Source organism: Quercus suber, unplaced genomic scaffold (assembly GCF_002906115.3).
Source record: "Quercus suber isolate HL8 unplaced genomic scaffold, Cork oak 2.0 scaffold_129, whole genome shotgun sequence".
NCBI lineage: Eukaryota > Viridiplantae > Streptophyta > Magnoliopsida > Fagales > Fagaceae > Quercus > Quercus suber.
Genome location: NW_027069592.1, coordinates 486,734 through 507,557, shown reverse-complemented (window position 1 = coordinate 507,557; position 20,824 = coordinate 486,734). Strand labels below are relative to the sequence as shown.

General features: G+C 34.6%; 1 protein-coding gene and 3 long non-coding RNA genes across 4 annotated transcripts; 1 reads left to right on the top strand and 3 right to left on the bottom strand.

The window, feature by feature from the left end:
• Nucleotides 1–2,786: 2,786 nt before the first annotated feature.
• Nucleotides 2,787–6,269, bottom strand: LOC136068694 (uncharacterized). The gene is made up of 2 exons (XR_010630015.1): nucleotides 5,320–6,269; nucleotides 2,787–3,705 (listed from the first exon to the last, which is right to left on the bottom strand). It is a non-coding gene; the product is annotated as an uncharacterized LOC136068694 (long non-coding RNA).
• Nucleotides 6,270–6,526: 257 nt separating this feature from the next.
• On the bottom strand, nucleotides 6,527–7,283 carry LOC111988664 (histone H2B). Its single transcript, XM_024020450.2, has one exon. The coding sequence runs from the start codon at nucleotides 7,174–7,176 to the stop codon at nucleotides 6,715–6,717; it is 462 nt and encodes a 153-aa protein (XP_023876218.1). The 5' UTR covers nucleotides 7,177–7,283; the 3' UTR covers nucleotides 6,527–6,714.
• A 1,552-nt stretch (nucleotides 7,284–8,835) lies between these two features.
• LOC136068677 (uncharacterized) lies at nucleotides 8,836–9,422 on the top strand. Its single transcript, XR_010630003.1, has 3 exons — nucleotides 8,836–8,956; nucleotides 9,095–9,112; nucleotides 9,311–9,422. It is a non-coding gene; the product is annotated as an uncharacterized LOC136068677 (long non-coding RNA).
• Nucleotides 9,423–13,109: 3,687 nt separating this feature from the next.
• LOC112003768 (uncharacterized) lies at nucleotides 13,110–20,606 on the bottom strand. The gene is made up of 2 exons (XR_010630002.1): nucleotides 20,500–20,606; nucleotides 13,110–13,599 (listed from the first exon to the last, which is right to left on the bottom strand). It is a non-coding gene; the product is annotated as an uncharacterized LOC112003768 (long non-coding RNA).
• Between the last annotated feature and the right edge of the window lie 218 nt (nucleotides 20,607–20,824).

Genomic DNA, 20,824 nt, shown 5'->3' with positions numbered 1-20,824 from the left:
CGGATTGGGGAAGCTGACATCTCTCCATCTTAAATTTGTAGTTCACCTCTTTTTCCACTTGGAGGATTAATTTTTGGATGGTGAATTTAGTTGTGCGAATAGTGTGATGTCAGTGCTAAAACCAGACGATTTTGAGGGCGTGAGAATGAATTCTATTTTCTTTGATTTTCTCAATTCCTTGGCAACGAAACAGGAACACTGACAAGAAAAGGAACAGGTAATGAGGGCAAAATATCTCTAACGAATTTTGAAAGAAAATTCACCAACAGGTTTCATTTTGTTCATATTTAGGACACATTACAGGCAATACTCCATGGCCAGGTTTATCTTCCCACTCGTGACATACTATGAAATACCAGCAAACAAATCATTAACGCTTTAACATGAACGTGTTTGCTAAGTTACATTACAATGATTACAGGCAACAAATTTTTGAAGACCATATAAAACACAACTTTTGTCACAATTGCCCATATGGCAAACTTGTGAACAGCGAAAAAAAATGTTAAGGGCTCATGTGAAAGTAACAGGTTAACTAGCTATTTGTGACAAAAGTTGTTGTATTGTAGTAGAATACTAAGGCAATACTCCGTTGCTTCTACTTGAACGATAGCCTTACTGCTTTGTAAAAACTAATGTGGAGATCCTTTCCCAATTTTTAGTGTTCCATGAACATATGAGCATATTTATGCTAGTATTAGTTGAGTTCAAATTAAGCCAACTTAGTGCCCGTTTGTTTGGGTGTTTTGAGCCCAAAAGTTGGCTTTTTAAAAAAAACCAGCCCAAGTTCAACGTTTGGTGAGTATAAAACGCAACTTTTTGACCAAAGTTGCGTTTTATATTTATGAAGAAATGCGCGTTTGAGTTATGGAAGAGCTTCGGTCCATTTTGTAAAAGCTGGTGTGGGCGTTTGATATATATCTATTGGGGGTGACATCAATTACCAAATTGCCCTTCAGAGTCTCAAGCACAACTTTTTTTTTTTTTTTGGGAAGAAAAAGGAATTTCATAAAAGCTAAACAGAAAACACAGAATCAGTACACTGCCTATAGCAATACGTTCCAAGGCAATCAGCCTCCAGAATAGGAAAGATCCACAGGTAGATCAGAAAAAATCTCAAAATCGGAATCTAACACAAAAAAATCCAAACACAAAAAAAAATCTATAACAAATTTCCAAATCCAAACACAAAAAAAATCCTCTGCCCTCTCAATAACAAATTTTCAAATCCGAACACAAAAAAATCTATAACAAATTCCCAAATCAGCTAAGGAAAAAAAAAAATTTAATTCCTTGCAAATTAGGATTCCTCAAAATGCAAAACCAAAAAAAAATCAGAATATTGCAAAATCTTTCAAATGGAGTTTGTACCCATCTTGCAGACTTGCAGTGGATGAGTTCCGGTGGAGAAGAAGTTGAAGAGTCATGAGTTCTGGTGGCTCTCAGAACATGCCGAGAACGCAATCATTGCAACGATCGACACCGAAACAGTCTTGCCATCGCCGTCTCCGTCGGAGGGACCCTCCAAATCCCAACAACCACTCGCGACTCCTCCACCACGGCCACCGCCACCTTCACAACCACCGCCGCGAAGAAACGTAAACGACCATCGAATAGCTTGGAACGTTCGTGGACGTTGTAAATGACGGCAAAAAAAAAAAAAAAAAGGAGAAAGAAAGAAAGAAGAGAGGAAGAAGGAGAGCTTGGAACGTTATGGAGTTTGGAGGAATGGCAGGGAAAATAAAGGAGAAAAGAAGGATAAAAAAGAAAAGAGCAAGGGCATGTATGTGGAGGAGAAAAAAAGAGGGAGAGAAAAAAAAGAGAAAAAAATGCCGTGGGTGGAGGATAAAAAATGAGGGAAAAAAAAGAAACGTTATCACAATTTTTTCACAATTTTTTTACAATAAATCTTAAGTGGTAAGTTAGTATTAGCTAATATTGGTGAGAAAAAAATAATTCTTTTAGAAAAAGAAAAAAATAATTTTAATAATACGTTAAAATTAAAATCAACATCAATTTTTATCACAATATTTTTACAATACTTTCACAATAAATCTTAAGTAATCGGTTATTATTAGCTAATATTGATGAGAAAAAAATAATTTTAATAGTACATTAAATTAAAATCAACATCAATTTTTATCACAATATTTTCACGATACTTTCACAATAAATCTTAAGTGGTAGGTTATTATTAGCTAATATTTGTGAGAAAAAAATTATTTTTTTAGAAAGAGAAAAATTGATTTAAGTATGATGAAGTAGTTAATTTAAGTATGAAACAAACTCATATCCCAAAAAAAAAAAAGTATGAAACAAACTCTCTTATATGTACATTGTCCTTTTTGGTAATTTATCCTTCAAACTGCCACTTTTATAAGTGCTAGACAAACACTCAACTTTTTCAAAAAGTACTTTTAACAACTTTTACTAAACACTCAGCTTTTTGAAAATGTACTTTTTCATTATGCACTTTTTAAAAACTCAATTTTTTCATTATACACTTTTACAAAAAGCTAAACCAAACTCACCCTTAAATACACACAACACAACACCGACGTTTTCAAAAAGTTAAAAATTTGGTGTTTAAACCTTGACGTCCACGTTGAGTGATAACAATTTAGCAATGAAAACAAACTAAGAACCATCCTCTTTTAAGACATTTATATAGATTTGACTTACCTCCAGTACTTTTTTAGCTAGAATATCATTTAGTACTTTTTTAACTGGAATCAATGAAAAACTACCACATCATCTACAAACTAAATAAAATGTAAGATTAAAACTTGCTACAAATTGCCATTATATATTTCAAACAAAAAGATATATCAAATTATAATAGTACTAGAGATAAGCCAAACCATATTTGTGTTAACACAACATAATAACCGAACAGATTATCCAATAATTAGACTGAAAGTCAAAAGAAGCATTTCTAGCATTGCCTATTCTTTTTTTGGATTTCAGTTTGGAATACCGACAAGCTCAGAATGCAGATGCAGCGTCGGTCATTTCTGAGCACTACCATGTAGAATGTAGTACTAAACATGATCCTGCAGCTAGAGTGGTAATCACATTGCAAACACTGAAATCAATCAGAAGAAGAGCAAAAGCTAAGCAGGCTCTTGCTCTCATGTGAGTCTGGTACCATCAACAACTAAAGCATTTTGGAACCCGCCTCAACCAGGCACATAAGAGTCACTCTCTTCCCATAAAAGAAGCCATTGGATTGGCCAACAAAACAACACATGAATCATTCAATGTACTTTCATCCAGTGACTGATCAGAGTTGACTCCTCAACCAAGCATTTACTAAAACCCATACCACCAATGTTTCACCATCAAGCAACAAAATATGGAGTGTTGGCATTGAAAATGATTTACAAGCCTGCAACAACTCTTGACCCTGATGTCAGTGCGAATGGAGTATATACTTATAAACCGCTTATTTTCACAAGAATCCTGGCGTTGTCACCTTCAATAATGAAGAGACATACAAAATTCCTTCCACAGACAAACCCTCTGAATATCAATGTGTGAATGGAGTGTATACTTTAAAACTACTTGTTTTCACAAGAATCCAAACATTGTCACCTTCAACCATGAAAACACATACAAAACTGATTCCACAGGCTAGCGAATGATTCCGAATATCAATGCATGAATGGAGTATATGCTTAATCACATGAATCCAAGCATTGTCACCTACAACAATGAAGGCACATATAAAACTCTCCCAGACCAAAAAGCCTTAGGCTAGTGCATGATTCTGAATATCAAAAGAAAAAAGGTATCCACATTCAGATAGTGGATGGACATCACAAAAGGAGCACAGCATAGACTTAATTCTTGTCCATCTTCCACAAAAATCTACCAAGTCCAAGGTAAGAGACTCCTTCCACGTGGCCCCTACTGTGAAGCACCGACGCAGCTCCAGAGGAGCCGCACCGGAGTCAGACACGGCGGGACGTGGGGACGCGGCAGGGACGCCGCTAACCGCGAGTCCGTGCCGCGTCGGGACGCGTCTTGCCACGTGGCATCGCCAACTCGCGCCGACGCGGCGTGAATCGGGCCGTATCGGCCGATTCTGCCGAAATCCGAAATTTCCGGTTCAGGCAAAAAAAAAAAAAAAGGGTGCGAAACGCACCGTTTGAACCTAACCTAAAAATCCCTCAGACCCTCACAGTCTCACGCACTCTTCACTTCTCAAAAATACTCCCTCACTCCGTCCCTCTTCTCTCTTTCTCTCTGTGCTCTCCGCGGCTCACCTCCGGCCTCTCCCTCTCTGCCGTGTTCTCTCCTTCAGGTGTGCTCTCTCTTCACAGCTTCCCTTAGTCTTTGTTTTCTAGTATTTCAGTATTTCTCTCTTCTTTGTGCTGTGTTTGTGTGCTTGCTAAAAACTGATTTCGTCCAAACTCCAAACACTCTCTCTTCTCTGTGCTGTGTTTGCTGTGTTTGCTAATATCTTAAACGCCCACATGGAATTAATTGATCCTAATATATTTAGATTCAGAATATTCATAAAATTTTTCCCACTTGCTGTTTCTAGTTATTTTTATTAGCCTTTTGTATTTTGCTTTTTGTTTTGAGTGTGGACTAGTTACTGAATTTTCTGTCGTGCCTACTGTAATACTAATATCTTTTTGATTGAATGAATAAAACGATGGTGGGATTTGTGTGTATTGTTATTCTACTTATAAAGTATGCTTAGCAATATATTAAAAATATAAATAAAAATTTTTTTAATAATTTTTTAATCGCCGAGTCCCGCCGCACCCGCACCCACCTTTTTCAAAAATTGCCGAGTCCCGCACCCGCACCCGAGTCTCGAAACGCACCCGTGCTTCCTAGGGCCCCTATAGGTAATAGTTGCAGCATCTTTCACACAATCATACCATCAGGTTATAATTCTAAAAAAGGTTTATTTAAGCGCTAGATGCATTTTAGGTATTAATAGTATTTTTAGTGTAAGCTCTCAAACTCACATATACCACAAAAATTGTTCTGTAATTGCTTTACAGTTAATTCTACATAAAACCATTGCAATAAACAAAAAACTACCTCTTAATTTTCATATATTTCCCATGCATACCATGTACTCTTTATGCCAAAAAGATCAATAGAGCAAAGACAAACAATCATGTTTTAAATTCTAACCAAAATGCATTTCAAGTATACCCTCCGTAGACGAGAAAAATTAATAATGATAATGAATGAGCAGATGGGCCATGCCAAATAAAGCAAACAGGAAACCTGACAACACAAGAACCAATATGCAAAAGAACATTAGCAGAGAGTTATTTGTTAGATCGTGCATACCCTCTAGGAATCCCATTTAAATTTCCAACAGTGCCATTAGCTGCAGTAGGTGTCGCAATGTTTACACCCACAATCTCTATCTTCATTGGTTTCCCATCAAGCTGGACATTGTTGTACTTCTTGACAGCAACCACAGCATCTCCTAGTCTGGAGAAGACTATTTCAGCCGTTCCCTAAGACAAAAGTTTTTTTATAAACTACAGCAGAACAGAGAATTCATCAGAGAACCTAATCCACTCCTGTCATAATGGATTGTATAACATTTCAGGTGACCAACATTAAGTTTAAAAAAAAAAACAAACAAACAACAATCTTTTTTTGAATTAATTTTCTCATAGAAATGTCATGAATGTATCGGATCATGAGAAAAGAAAGGTCCAGAGAAATATTTTTGCTCATTGAGGTGATTTATTTTTTGTGAATATAACGTAATTAATATAGGAAGAATCTTATCAAAGAATGTAAATAAACTCCTGGGAAGAAATGCATATGCTTCAAGATGACTTTCAATTGTGAAAACCAAACAACCAAATGTAATTCCCACTTCTGACAATCTCAAATATATATATATATATAGAAGAGGGAAGAAAGTCATTGCAATCATGATAAAATAAATAAATAAATAAAAACATGCACACATAAAATGGCTTATACAACAGAATCAGCATAAGATAGATCCCAATTCATAAAAATTAAAATTAAATGCATAAATAGACAAACAAGGTAATCTCTCCATTAGTTGATACGTGCACTCGGCTTAAATTAGACAGATAGAATCTTATTTTTCCAATCATTCCTGCAATTGTAATCACCACCACACATACAAACTAAAAGGCATCTATTAAACGCACACACTCATTTCTTATCAAATGCATCTACCTACTTCAAACCAACATCTGCAGCGTTTCATTCACAGAATCACCAAACAATCCTGAAAGACTAACCCACCACCCCCCCCCCCCCAAAAAAAATAAAAAGAAAAAAATCCAAACAATCCTGAAAGACTAACCCACCAAAAAAAACAAAAACAAAAAAAAGATTTCTTTGATTAAATAAAACAAACCATAATCACAGCATTCACCACAGACGCAGTAAATTCCTCAATGGGCAAAAAACTTAACGAACACAGGAATCAATTATAGATTGAATATACCAAACATTTAACATAGATATCACCAATAGTCAAATATAAAAACAGAAATCAATGTGGGTAAAGCATTTCCATTTCCAATTAAAAATCATATCAGTACTTACATTAGGTTCAACTAATATTACTCAAAAAAAAAAAAAAACATAAAACGACATCATATTAGAAAGCACCACCGAAACCCTAACCCTAATCACAAAATGAAAAAAAGTCATGCCCGAAACCCAAGCAATACCAAATCATTCTATTCAAGAGCTTGTAAACTTTGTCACCGCCTTGGTCCCCTCGGACACGGCGTGCTTGGCGAGTTCACCAGGCAAGACCAAACGAACAGCGGTTTGAATCTCCCGAGAAGTAATGGTTGGCTTCTTGTTGTAACGAGCCAAACGCGAAGCCTCCTGAGCGAGCTTCTCGAAGATATCGTTGATGAAGCTGTTCATGATCCCCATGGCCTTGCTGGAGATCCCGATGTCTGGGTGGACTTGCTTCAGGACCTTGAAGATGTAGATCTTGTAGGTTTCCACGCTCTTCTTCACGCGCTTCTTCTTCTTGTCTCCGGCGCCGGCTCCACCTTCCTTGGGAAGCTTCTTCCCGGCCTTGGGCTTCTTCTCCGCCGGGGCTTTCTCGGCGACTGCGGATTTCTTCTCCTCCGTGGGTTTCTCGGAGGCGGGCTTCTTCTCAGCGGGCTTTTTCTCGGCCTTGGGTGCCATCGGAATTTTCTTGGTTTTTTTTCCTGGGTAAACAAACACGAACAAAGAATTCGGAGAGAAAGAGAATCTGTTGGGGAATTTGATACGATGAAGAGATGGGTTTAGTATTTTGGTATATATAGTGCGGTTAGGTTGATTTTGATTGGGGAATAGGTGAAGACGCGGATTGATGACATGGTGATTTAAGGGCTGTTGGATTTGGGGGAATTTGAAGTCGAAATCGACGGCTAGCGGAGTATGCGTGAAGATGTCTTTGGTTTGTATTGATTGGAGGGTAGGGTGAGCCACGGATTGATGACGTGGCGTATGGAGGACGTTGGATTTGATGGCAGATAAGTAGGGATCGACGGGGATGCTTTTACAATTTCGATGATTCCTCTCTTTTGCTTTTTCTTTTTCGGTTTTTTTTTTTTTAACCTTCTTCTTTTTTTAAGTAGATATAATGAAATAAATTCATTAAAAACTAGCAGTACAAATTCTTGCCTTCCAAAAACACTACGAGCTCTAATCTTTGTTATCTAAGATTCAAAGGAAAAAATATATAAAAATTGTTATCAAACTGGACTAATCCCTCTAGTTGGACTAGTAACTCCTAAATTGATACCTAACTCAACCCAGTTGCATCACTTTTACCTAATTGATTTTTTTTTTTTTTTATTATGAACAAAATTACCTTTATAAGTTTATTGTAATATCATTTTTTTACTTATGTGCTATTTAAAATGAGACAATTTGGTAATTTTCTATAATTAAAAGCTTTAAATGATTTAAAGAAAATAAAAAGAGAATATTTCAACAAGTACATAAATTAAGAGGACACAGAGGCTTGAAGAAGTTCCAGCAATAGGTTTGTATGTGGAACTTCGCCAATCCCTTTCTTCCCTAAATCTCTCTCCCCTTTTCTCAAATATGAATTTTTGGTTGGTAAAACAAATAGGATCAGGTTTCATGAGGAGTTTCTAACTCTATATATGAAACTTGGAGTCCCTAACTCGCAAATCCTATTTGAAAATTATCATATAAAATTCTCTCAAACTTTTGTCCGATGTCTTCTCAAAATCAATTGAGTCCTTGACTCTACTATCATGAATTCGTTCAATAAAGTTCAATAAAAATTCTCTCAAACATTTCTTTCTCTTAGGCTCCATTTGGTTGGAGTGAAAATAGGAGAGATGGAAAGGGAAGAGAGGAAAATATGGAAGAAAATGATGTTATCCCTTATTTGACTCAAGAGAGAAAACACAAAGGATGGAAAATATTGGGGAAGAAAATCCACCGGGCCCACAAATTTTTATCCTCCCAATTTGGAAGGAAAACTAGGAAGAAAAGAGAGAAAATGGGGCTTAGCACTTGAATTACATATTTAACCTCCTCCAAATTGATGTGTTATATATAAGTTTTTACCTTTTTTATTTTATTATGGAACTTGCGTGCTTGTGAGTCAAGTCCTTGACTCCTTGTCTTTTCTTCTTTTTCTTTTTTTTTTTTAATTCTTCTATACTACTATTTAAGGGGCTTCCCCTGTTTGGATTCCACATTTTTTATGTCTAAAATACCCTCATCATACCCACTTACAAGTTTTTAACTAATAGGAATAGATATGTAAATTAAAACTTCTATACTTTAAAACCTACAAACTCACGTACGTTTTACAGTTTCTATCTCTCATTCTTCTTCAAATTCAAGACATTTAGTTTAGCTCTACATCCTCATTTCTTTTTCTTCAGATTAAAAACATTTACTATCAGAGGCTCCAACAAATTTTCAGGTTCTATCTTTTGTAAGTTCCTCTTTGTTTTGTTTTCTTTTGTTTATTTATGATTGACTTTCTTTGAGTTCTACTTTTTTTTTCTTATATGTATCACGTTAACTCTCTTTTTTCTTTTTCTTTTTTCTTTTTTAAATGTTACTGTCAAAGACTCCAACAAATTTTCAGGTTCTATCTTTTGCAAGTTCCTCTTTGTTTTGTTTTGTTTTGTTTATTTATGATTGACTTTCTTTGAGTTCTACTTTTTTTTTTTTCTTATATGTATCACATTAACTCTCTCTCTCTTTTGTTCTTCTTTTTTTTTAAATGGTTCCTTCGTATACTCTACCATTGTACTTCTTAATGAATTGTCATTTCATGTTGTAGGTATTGTGATCCACTGACAAGGCTGTCTTATGCTACAAAAGAAGCATTCAAAATCATTCGTGAACACTTAAACAGTATGGCTTCCCTTACCTCCTTCTTCATTTTTTTTTTTTTTTTTCTTTTTAAGAAAGATTTGTTTTTTCTTTGAGTATTATTTATTTAGGTATGTAGCAACCTTGAGTTCCACCTTTTTTTTTTTTTATATATATTTCTTTTTCGGTTTTTTTTTTTTTTAATCTTCTTCTTTTTTTAAGTAGATATAATGAAATAAATTCATTAAAAACTAGCAATGCAAATTATTGCCTTCCAAAAACACTACGAGCTCTAATCTTTGTTATCAAAGATTCAAAGGAAAAAAAATATAAAAATTGTTATCGAACTGGACTAATCCCTCTGGTTGGACGAGTAACTCCTAAATTGATACCTAACTCAACCCAGTTGGATCACTTTTACCTAATTGATTTTTTTTTTTATTATTATGAACAAAATTACCTTTATAAGTTTATTGTAATATCATTTTTTTACTTATGTGCTATTTAAAATGAGACAATTTGGTAATTTTCTATAATTAAAAGCTTTAAATGATTTAAAGAAAATAAAAAGAGAATATTTCAACAAGTACATAAATTAAGAGGACACAAAGGCTTGAAGAAGTTCCAGCAATAGGTTTGTATGTGGAACTTCACCAGTCCCTTTCTTCCCTAAATCTCTCTCCCCTTTTCTCAAAAATGAATTTTTGGTTGGTAAAACAAATAGGATCAGGTTTCATGAGGAGTTTCTAACTCCATATATGAAACTTGGAGTCCCTAACTCGTAGATCCTATTTGAAAATTACCAAATAAAAATTCTCTCAAACTTTTGTTCGATGTCTTCTCAAAATCAATTGAGTCCTTGACTCTACTATCATGAATTCGTTCAATAAAGTTCAATAAAAATTCTCTCAAACATTTCTTTCTCTTAGGCTCCATTTGGTTGGAGTGAAAATAGGAGGGATGGAAAAGGAAGAGAGGAACATAGGGAAGAAAATGATGTTATCCCTTATTTGACTCAAGAGAGAAAACACAAAGGATGGAAAATATTGGGGAAAAAAAATCCACCGGGCCTACAAATTTTTATCCTCCCAATTTGGGAGGAAAACTAGGAAGAAAAGAGAGAAAATGGGGCTTAGCACTTGAATTACATATTTAACCCCCTCCAAATTGATGTGTTATATAAAAGTTTTTACCTTTTTTATTTTATTATGGGAACTTGCGTGCTTGTGAGTCAAGTCCTTGACTCCTTGTCTTTTCTTCCTTTTTTTTTTTTAATTCTTTTCTTTTATGTTTGTACAACACCCTTTCTTTTTTCAATTGTTTTGGTTTCTTTTCTTCTTTTTTTTTTTTTTGAAAAAAAAAGTTTTGGGTTCTTGAACTTCTTATCCTCTTTTTATTTTATTTTTTTAATGAAGAAATCATTCATACATATTTTTTTAATAAAAATATAATGTATTATTTTTGTTTTACCTAAATTAGATATAATAGTAACTTTATACGAACTTTATTTTCTATACTCTTACTTTTCTTCTCAAACAAACAAAAGAGTTTTCTATCCCTCCACTTTTCTACCCTTCTAACCAAACACATATGAGAGAAAACTAAATATTTTCTATCCTCTCTCCATTTTCTATCCTCCCACTTTTCCACTCCCCCAACCAAACGGACCCTTAATTAATTTTGTAGATTTCAATCAAAATATCATCACTTGTTAAAATTCCTACAAAGAAGCAAATAAAAGAGAAATTTGTTTGGACGTTCAATTTCTCCAAAAGAGTCTTTGGTTCAATTTACATAAAAACAATGACTAATCCTTAAGATTAAAATAAATTATCTCACCCAAAAATAAAATTAAGTCAATGCTTAATTAGATACCAAGTATTTGACTTCAATGTCCATTATTTAATTAAAAGTCCTTAAGAAAAAATGATGTTAACAAATTTACGGACTTTAATTAAATCTAAAACCTCAATTTAAGAATTACGAATTGGTTTGATCCCCACCAAGGGTATGTAGGCAACCTAAATACATTATTAGGTAAAGTCACAAATAAATAAAGACACATATCCCCTCAAATACAAAAAAAAATAAATAAACTCATGTACAATGGCAATGTAGTTGGGATCAAATGGTCTTCCCTTGAAACAATTGATTGTAATTAATAAATACGTTATCTTAATTGGGCACTACTCACATCAATAAAACTCATATGCCCAAACGCTTATGGGTAAAATTATGTTTAATGGATTTTACTAAATAACAATTTTTGTCCGACACTCATCTTTTTAATATACAAGTTCAATTTGAATCTAGGAATCAAGTTTGATATCTAACTAAGAAATGCCCATATCCAATGTCATGTTTAACCTATCTTTGAGTGCCCTTAATACGTTTGTATGGTGGTTGTGAATCCTATAGCCCTTGTAAAATGTTTCAACCATTGCTCTCTATAATCTCTTGAGAGACCTTCATTCAATGATCCTAGTGTTCTTTAAAACAAAACCATTCGGATTTAGTTTCATCTAACTTAGCAGTGGAGCGTTTCCATTCAAAGGAAATAGTTATTGTGTCTCTCGTGTTCCAATAGTGCCCCAACAAGGAATAATATTTGGTTGTCTTAACAAAGACCAAAGGAACATGACCAAAAAGTTTGAATGTGTTCTTAAAAACCAAAGAAACATCCTAGGTCCTTTAAACCCAAAAATGGGTAGCCAAAATTGAGAAAATGTGATTATAAGTTATAAATTGCTAAACTTCTTTATCAGTAATTGATGTGGGATTCAACCATACTCTTGCGGGCACAACACATGATGTGTTTGGCCCCAGTTAAGTTACAATTAGTACTTATCACAATCACATATAAAATTTGAGTTTTGACAAATGAGGGTATCCTGACCTCTCTAACTATTTAATTATACTCTCAGGTGTATAGATGTCATGAGGCCTTAGGAACTACTAAGCCAACCATGCGGTTCATTTAAGAAAATTTTTATAACATCATAAAAGTTGTCAAACAAATCAGTTACTTTTTTTTTTCATAAAAATAATTTAAAAAATAATTTATAAACCAATGTCCTTCAGGCATCCTTTAACTTTAGTAAAAATTCATTTTGAAAATTCGAATAAACTTCCAAAAAGGCAGCATAAAAATAAGCAAATTGCATTAAAAAAAAATTTAATTACCCATTCACCCATATGCATCCACTAGATTCTACATGTCTGTTTGTGAACAACATATTTAACTTTTTACTAAAAGTGTATAAAAGTATATTTGTACCTTGAAAAAAATATTAGAAAAATGAGAAAAATTGGAAAAAAGAAACTAGGTTTTAAAAAGTTGTGCATAAAATATAAAAGCTAAAAGCTAGCTAATGCCAAATAGACTATGAAGAAGAAAAAAAGTACTAGACTAGAGTATTGCTCACCAATAGATTTTCCTTTTTCTTTTTGGATAAATATTGATATTAGATGTTTGTACCTAAATTTCGAGTCATCACTTTATATGCATTCACTTTAATGCATTATGAGAATACAATTTCAAGAAATTCTTACAGCATAAGAGCATCCACATCCGGATGCTATATCTTATCTTATTTTACCATCTCAAAAAGCTACTTTATCTATTATACTATACCATTTTACAATACACCCAACATCCGAAAACTCTATATCTCATCCTTTTATTAAAATATTATTTTTTTAATCTTTCTTTATTATTACTTTTCCAACCATCATTTTTTTTGTTTTTTTTGATAAACAATTGGCAGTTGATACAAGAATCTGTTTTTCATTTCTAAAGTAGGCCATTTGGGCAAACGTTTAATACAGAACAAGAAGACAATGAGAACAAAGAATTGGAAACAAAAGGAAAATGGGGAAGGGGGAAAGGGAGAAACTAAGAACTGCCAAAGAACCTGTATAGAGAAGACTAAACAATAATAACAATTTCTATGATTTTAAAATTCAAAACTGAACCCGAATGGTAGGTCCAGAAGGGTTCACCATGTTTCTCATCCCAAGTGGTAATTCTGTGCGCTTCCTCAGGTGGTACCAAACAGCCACATTCCTCACTTTGCAAAAATTAACTAATCAATCTTCACTGATGAGTAGATAAGCCTTGTGAACCAGAAGCATGCATAGAAACCAATTGTACCAGTCAGCACGAAAAATGAGTATGAGGCAATCAGCATGTAGCCAAATTCAACTATTCTGCTTTTTCAAATTCATCCAGTCCAACGGTTGGAAATCCTCAACAACCTGCCAAATTTTTTTTCTTTTCAATTTCTTTCCAACACACACACACACACACAACACCTGCCGTCACACACACACACAGACACAGAACCTGCCAATTCCTTTCCCACACACACACTGCCAAATTTTTTTTCTTTTCAATTTCTTTCCAACACACACACACACACACACACCCTGCCGTCACACACACACACACACACAGACACAAAACCTGCCAATTCCTTTACCACACACACACTGCCAAATTTTTTTTCTTTTCAATTTCTTTCCAACACACACACACACACACACACAACCTGCCAATTTCTTCTTTCCAACACACACACACACACACACACACACACACACACACAGCCTGGCAATTTCTTTCCAACACACACATCCTGCCAGTCTTTTTTCTTTTCAATTTCTTTCCAACTATTTCAACAACCACAGAACCTGCCAATTTCTTTCCAACTATTTCAACAACCACGCACAGAGAACCTGCCAATTTTTCGTTTTTTTTTTAGAAAGAACTTGTCAAATATCAAACTTGCTAACTTTAAAAATTCACATACATACATATAAATGCAACCTGCCAAATATCAATGTACTCAACCTGCCAACTTAAAAAATCTACATACATATATATACATACAACCTGCCAATTTTTAAAATCCACATACATATATATATACATACAACCTATCAAATATCAATGTACTCAACCTATCAACTTTTATAATCCACATACATATATATAGATACAATCCATATACATAACTATAAATACAATCCACATACATAGCTATCAATGTTGTCTTTAGAAGACTTGTACATATATCAAATTACAATAAAACCCCATATGCATAACTCACACACTTAAGTTCCTACAACTCTCCTTATAATTGCCATAAATGTTCAATGAGGTGTAATTGGAGTTGAGAATGAATATTTTGATCTCGAATACATTGATGGGTTTCAATGAACTCCGTAAATTTATTTGTGTTCTCCCGTGACAGTTGTATAGTAGGATTGTCATCAATTTGCTCATAATCTTCTTCCACCGCTTCATTTACATCTCGCTCATCCTCAATGATCATGTTATGAAGAATTACGCATGCTTTCATGATGTCTTGGAGCGTTTCATTATAGAAAAATCTTGCAGGCCCAGGCACAATTGCGAATCTTGCTTGAAGCACTCCAAATGCACGCTCTACATCCTTTCTATTCGCCTCTTGAGCTTTTGCAAATACTTTTTTCTTATGTCCTCGTGGAGATGGAATTGTTTTAACAAATGTTGACCACTTCGGATATATGCCATCGGCAAGGTAGTATCCCATTGTATACTCATGGCCATTGATTGAGTAATTAACTGCAGGAGCACGTCCTTGTTCGAGCTCAGAAAATATAGAAGATCTTTCTAATACATTAATGTCATTATTTGACCCAGGTAATCCAAAAAATGCATGCCATATCCAAAGATCATATGATGTCATAGCTTCCAAAACAATGGTTGACTCACGAATGTGACCAGAGTACTGACCTTTCCATGCAGTCGGACAATTTTTCCATTTCCAATGCATGCAATCAATGCTCCCTAGCATCCTTGGAAATCCACGTTTTTCCCCATTGACTAAAAGTCTAGCAATGTCTTCGTTGTTTGGAGACATCAAGTATTCCTTAGAGAAAATATCAACCACCGCTTTAACAAATTTTTTCATACTTTCTATTGCAGTGGATTCTCCAATCCGCACATACTCATCCATAAAATCAGCTGCCACTCCATACGCAAGCATCCTAAGTGCAGCTGTTATCTTTTGAAGAGAAGATAAACCGAGCCTTTGGGCATTATCTCTCTTTTGGATAAAGTAAGGTTCATAAGTTTCCACTACAGATTGAATACGGAGAAAAAGAGACCGACTCATCCGAAATCTCCTCCGAAATAAATTAGGAGGATATATTGGTGTGTCGGCAAAGTAGTCGAGATAAAGTCTTTTATGGCCTGCCAAACGATCACGTTCAATATACCGACGACGTTTACGTTGTGATGTTGAACCCTTAAGAACTCGCCTCATTATCTCATCCTCGTCTGAGTCGTCAAGAAGCAATTTGCGAAGCGTAGAGCGACCCATAGAAACAACCTTGAAGACAAAAGTGTTAGGAAATTATCACAATTATTGCAAAGCAAGCAAAGATTACATTATAGAATGGGATTGAATTTGAGAGATAGGCAACAGTCTCTTTCTCTGCCTGTGGCTATGGCTAATAGGCTTAATTCCACTTTGTCTTTGCCTTTTGGGATGCCCTCTTGGGAGAGTAATATACGTCTTCAAGCTCAAGGTAATAACACTCTCTCTCTCTCTCTCTCTCTCTCTCTCTCTCTCTCTCTCTCTCTCTCTCTCTCTCTCTCTCTCTCTATATATATATATATATATATACAAGGCCTACCCTTTAGAAAACTCTCCCCACTACACATTTTTTTCCTTTGCATTTCTTTCCTCACAAACAACAATACCCACATTCTCATTCACTCACTCACTCACTCACTCTTTCTCTCTCATAATATGGCTAAATTCATCAGTGTGGTCCTTGTTTTCTTAATTGTGTTTGGTGCACTTGTTTCACGTTTAGATGGCAGAAGGCTCTTAGATGTGAAGGAAACCAAGAAGAGAGTCTATTCTTTGACTGACAATCCTAAGTGCAACAATCCTAAGTGCAACTTCTCTTTCTTTCTTTCAGTGATGGATCAATCTAACACTATCCTAAACTCTTTTAATCCTTGTTGAATTATCCTAAAAAAAATGATAGGCAAATCCTAAAGAGAACCTTCTTGTAGGGGGCATCATAAGTAATAATCAGGACTTATTGGTTTATGTTTGGAATTTCTGTAAATCGATTAATAAGCATTAACTTTCAAGGCAACTCATTCTTTATCACTTGTAATATGCGTTACTTGATGAATCCATGGCCTTACAAGGCTCTCAGTTTCGTTAAATATCATATTGTGATACAATTTGAATATGTTTGTAGTTGAATATCATATTTCATCTCACTTATAAACTATCGTTATGTTGGGCTATGCAATGCAATTCAAACTAATGAGAAATTTGATTTATATGATTCAGAGGTTTATTTGACAAAGATAGGATTGCAAAGTGTAAGAAGGGAGTCCTAATTGTTAACAATGCTCGAGGAGCAATCATGGACACACAAGCAGTTGCTGATGCTTGTTCTAGTGGACATGTTGCAGGTAACTCAAAAACTAGACAAGGATTTGATCTTCCTACCTTAGATTGAGAAGTTAAGGCCTCATCATATTGTTTCAAGAGTTTGGGTGGAACAAAATTGTCAAAAAACATGCTGTATAAAGATACTCACAAAGAAAGCAAAAAAGAATTAATAGAGAAAAACTCACCACCCAAACAAAAGCCTGCAGCCCCAACTGAAGAAGCACCTTTAGTTTTCAAAGTTTCAATTATTGGCTTTGCCTCCTCAAATCCTTTATCCTATAGAAATAATTATGATACTATTAGTGCAAATTGAAAATTGCATAGCAATTAGTAGAAAACTGCAATATTAGGGTCAGTGGGTCACCAATTTTAACCAAGGTCACAAAAGGTGGACACAGCCAGCTAGTTCAATAATTTATGAAGGGTCATTGTGAAGGGTAGAAAACTTCAATAATTTATGAAGGGACACAGCCAGTCAGTGGGTCACCAATTTATGAAGTATGTAGCAATACATTCAAGTTTCACAAAAGGGTCACTGTGACATGAAGTATAGTTATCCCCTACATCAAAATATTTTAGTACATGAATGTTCATTGAATTGCAATATTCATTCATGTACTAAAATATTAATCAAGAAATTGAAACACTAGCTTAGTTAATCAATCTTATTATAAGCAAAAATACATCATCAAACATAGGAAGGACATAAGTTTTTCATATAAGCAAAAATGATGTGATTACATAAGTGGCACAACCTACTGCCAATTGATCAAGTTGGAACAATACATCATCTACATGTTCCAAACCTACGCTTAAAATAAGCCACTACCAAAATAAGGTTGAAACAAAATATCATCTACATATGCCAAACCCCAACCCATATATAATTTACTACCAAAATATAGTTATGACAAGACATCATCTCCTTGGGTCAAACCCAACTATTTACCCTAATTGTTGTCTTGCAAGGATTTGATCCTTGAGTTTTTCAAAATAAAGTCTTTCTTTGTTATTCATGCCACTTGTATCCAAGGTCATTATTCTTCCCTCCTCCCTAATAATTTCAAGACGAAGCCTTTCATTTTCAATATCAACTCTACGCGTCTCCCTACTAGTTTCAAGACGAAGCCTTTCCTTTTCAATATCAGCTCTTTCCTTTTCAATTTCAGCTCTTTCCTTTTCAATTTCAGCTCTTTGCGCATCCACTCGAACCCTATCCACTTTGATGCGAAGAGTCTCATTGTCTTGTTCATGTGTTTCTTGCATATATTGCATTTTTTTCACCAAATAATCCCCAAAACCCTTATCATCATCTGTTCTCTTTCGCTTAGCCTTTTCTGCTTTTCTACCAATTGGTCTCTCTACCTCCATTATGTCATCATCATTACTACAAACTTGATCAACTGAACTAGGAGTTTGAGGGAGCCATTTTGATCTTTCCTTAGGCATACTCCACTTTGGTTGGTTCTTCAACACAACCCAACAATATTCAAATGCAAAAGGTGATTTTTTGCCGGTTGTTTGAGCTGATGACTCTTTATATAGTTCATTTGCTTCTTTCAACTAAATTTTAAAAAAATAAAATAAAATAATTAGTGTCTTGAAACTATTCGGAAATTATTATTGTGACACTATTGTAATATATTTTATACCTTGTCCTCGTAAGTCACACCACTTGGATTTCGGGTTTCAATTTTAGCCATGAAACCAGCAAACCTACTTGTCTCCCATTAATATTTCCCCATCGACTTTGGAGGCAGGAAGCAGAACGTGTTGTTCCGCAAGTGTTGTTCTCGCAAAAGTATTGCCAAATTTTCTTCCAAAATTTGGCAATCCTTTGGTCAGTACCTTGCATGGCATCCACGCTAGTGTTAAGCCATGCGGAGACAAGGAGGTTGTCCTCATCTACACTGAAGTTGCCACCACGTTTTGTTGGATTAGGGGTGACAATTTCAACTTTCGGACAAGACTCTTGGATGGGCATTGAAGTATTTTGAGACTCACTTAAAAGTGGTGCCAAAAAATCATCATCCATTTGTGACATATTAGCCCATCGTGTTATCTCTTCTTGTGTACTCATCCCTTTAAATAAGGAACTTAAAACAGTTAGTGTGGAGTTCACTTTAAAAAAACAGATAAATAACACGAAGAAAAGACAAAGGTTATTAAGAAAGAATGTCATTAACTTGACTTAGTTATTTAATAAAACTACATGCTGTTAACAGTAGTATGGGGTCAAAAAATAATTGCTTATCTTATCTAAGCTGCAGTTTTAGAGTGTGTCCTTCAAGCAAGGAAATACAAATATACTTTTTTGGCTCTTAAATGAGAATTTTCATTCAAAAGAATGAAAACAAGCTAAGTCAGATGAATATAATGCCACTACAGTTCAAAATTACATTAAAAGCATACCACTATAGATATTGTGGCACAAGATGTAGCACCAATGTCATAGCCATATAGTAGTCCTCCAAGAACAGATAAATAACACAAAGAAAAGACAAAGGTTATTAAGAAAGAATGTCATTAACTTGACTTAGTTATTTAAGAAAACTACATGCTGTTAACAGTAGCTTCAATGAGAGCGAGTTCAATGAACAGGGTAACTTACTCTTTCCCCTTTTTTTAAAGTTTTGCATATTTATTATTTTTATTATTTAGAAGTAAATAAATTCATTGAAAAATCGATAAGAAAAGCACTGCCCAAGTACACGGACTGTATACAAGTGATACTGCAGAAAGAAATAAAGAGAGAACAAAAGTAACGAATAAACAGAAACTAATGAAAGCTCATGGAATCCATAAATCTAGAAACCCTTCTGCAGAAAAGGGAGTTCAATTGTTGATAGCAAGCATAAAATTTTGTCACTTAATAAAAAGATTTCAGTAGTTCCATTGGTGCTGCTTGCTTATATGGGTTAAGTTTCAACCATCATTCTGTAAAATGATCATTTTCTAATATAACTGCTGCCAACTTTGAGTTTGTGGTGTGCATGATAGCCACTTGCAACTTATTTAGAGTGTGTAACTTGTTTTCCACTGGGTTAAATTATGCTTTCGTTATTTGTTGCATCTTCTCCTTTATTTGTTTATTTCTTTTCTTTTTTGTGCTTGGGATAGACACAGAGATGTAACTTTATTTCTCCAGTTGATCACTTAATAATATTAAAAAAAAAATTGATCAATCAATGGCTTTCATTTCTTTCAGTCCAAGCCTACAGCTCTATCCCAGCACCTCTAGCAAACTTCAGACTAAGGGACGATCATTTGTCCGGAAGCTCCTTAAAAGGTATGGTTAATCAGCATTAATCTGATTCTGTGTTGTTTATCATACTTTTCCTACCGCTTGGGTTTAATTTTTATTATTATTAACAGAGAGAGACAGAGAGAAGAGGTGAAGAAAGACTCCAAATGGTCTTCAAGCACGATTCTAAAATCTTCCCTATCAAGTTCACATAACCAATTATCAATGAAGCAAAATAATACACATGCAAACCCACTTTTATGTAAATCCCATTTACGAGCTACAAAAAAATAATGCATAAATCAACAAGCATTTTACAAAATCCGAATAGTACAACAAAATTTTCATGTTCACAATAGGAATTTAGAACAAAGACATGGATGATATCGAAATGTGGAAGAAATAAGGGATTTGAGATGAGAAGGGATTTGGGTTTGGGTTTCGTACCTTTCTTTTGAGGACCCAAATTTGAAGCAAAGCAAAGTGAGAGACCGACGGGGAGAGAGTGAATGAGAACCAAATGCAAAGAAAATCAACCAAGCTGAATCCCACCTTTGCAAACATCAACAACAATTATTTGACCAAAACCAAAACACAAACACAAATTTTATTGCAGAAAGAGAAAAGAAACATAAACACAAAAACTCAAAATCTTACCAGGCTTTTGATTTTGATTTGATTTCAAAGACCGACGGAGTGAAGAGTGAATCGGTAAAAAGGGATGACTGAATCGGTGAATCCAAACCCACAAATCTTAATGGAGTGAAAAGTG

What these genes read in the sequence shown, in the direction of transcription:
- LOC111988664 (XM_024020450.2), bottom strand. Translation starts at nt 7,176, where the DNA reads ATGGCACCCAAGGCCGAGAAAAAGCCCGCTGAGAAGAAGCCCGCCTCC.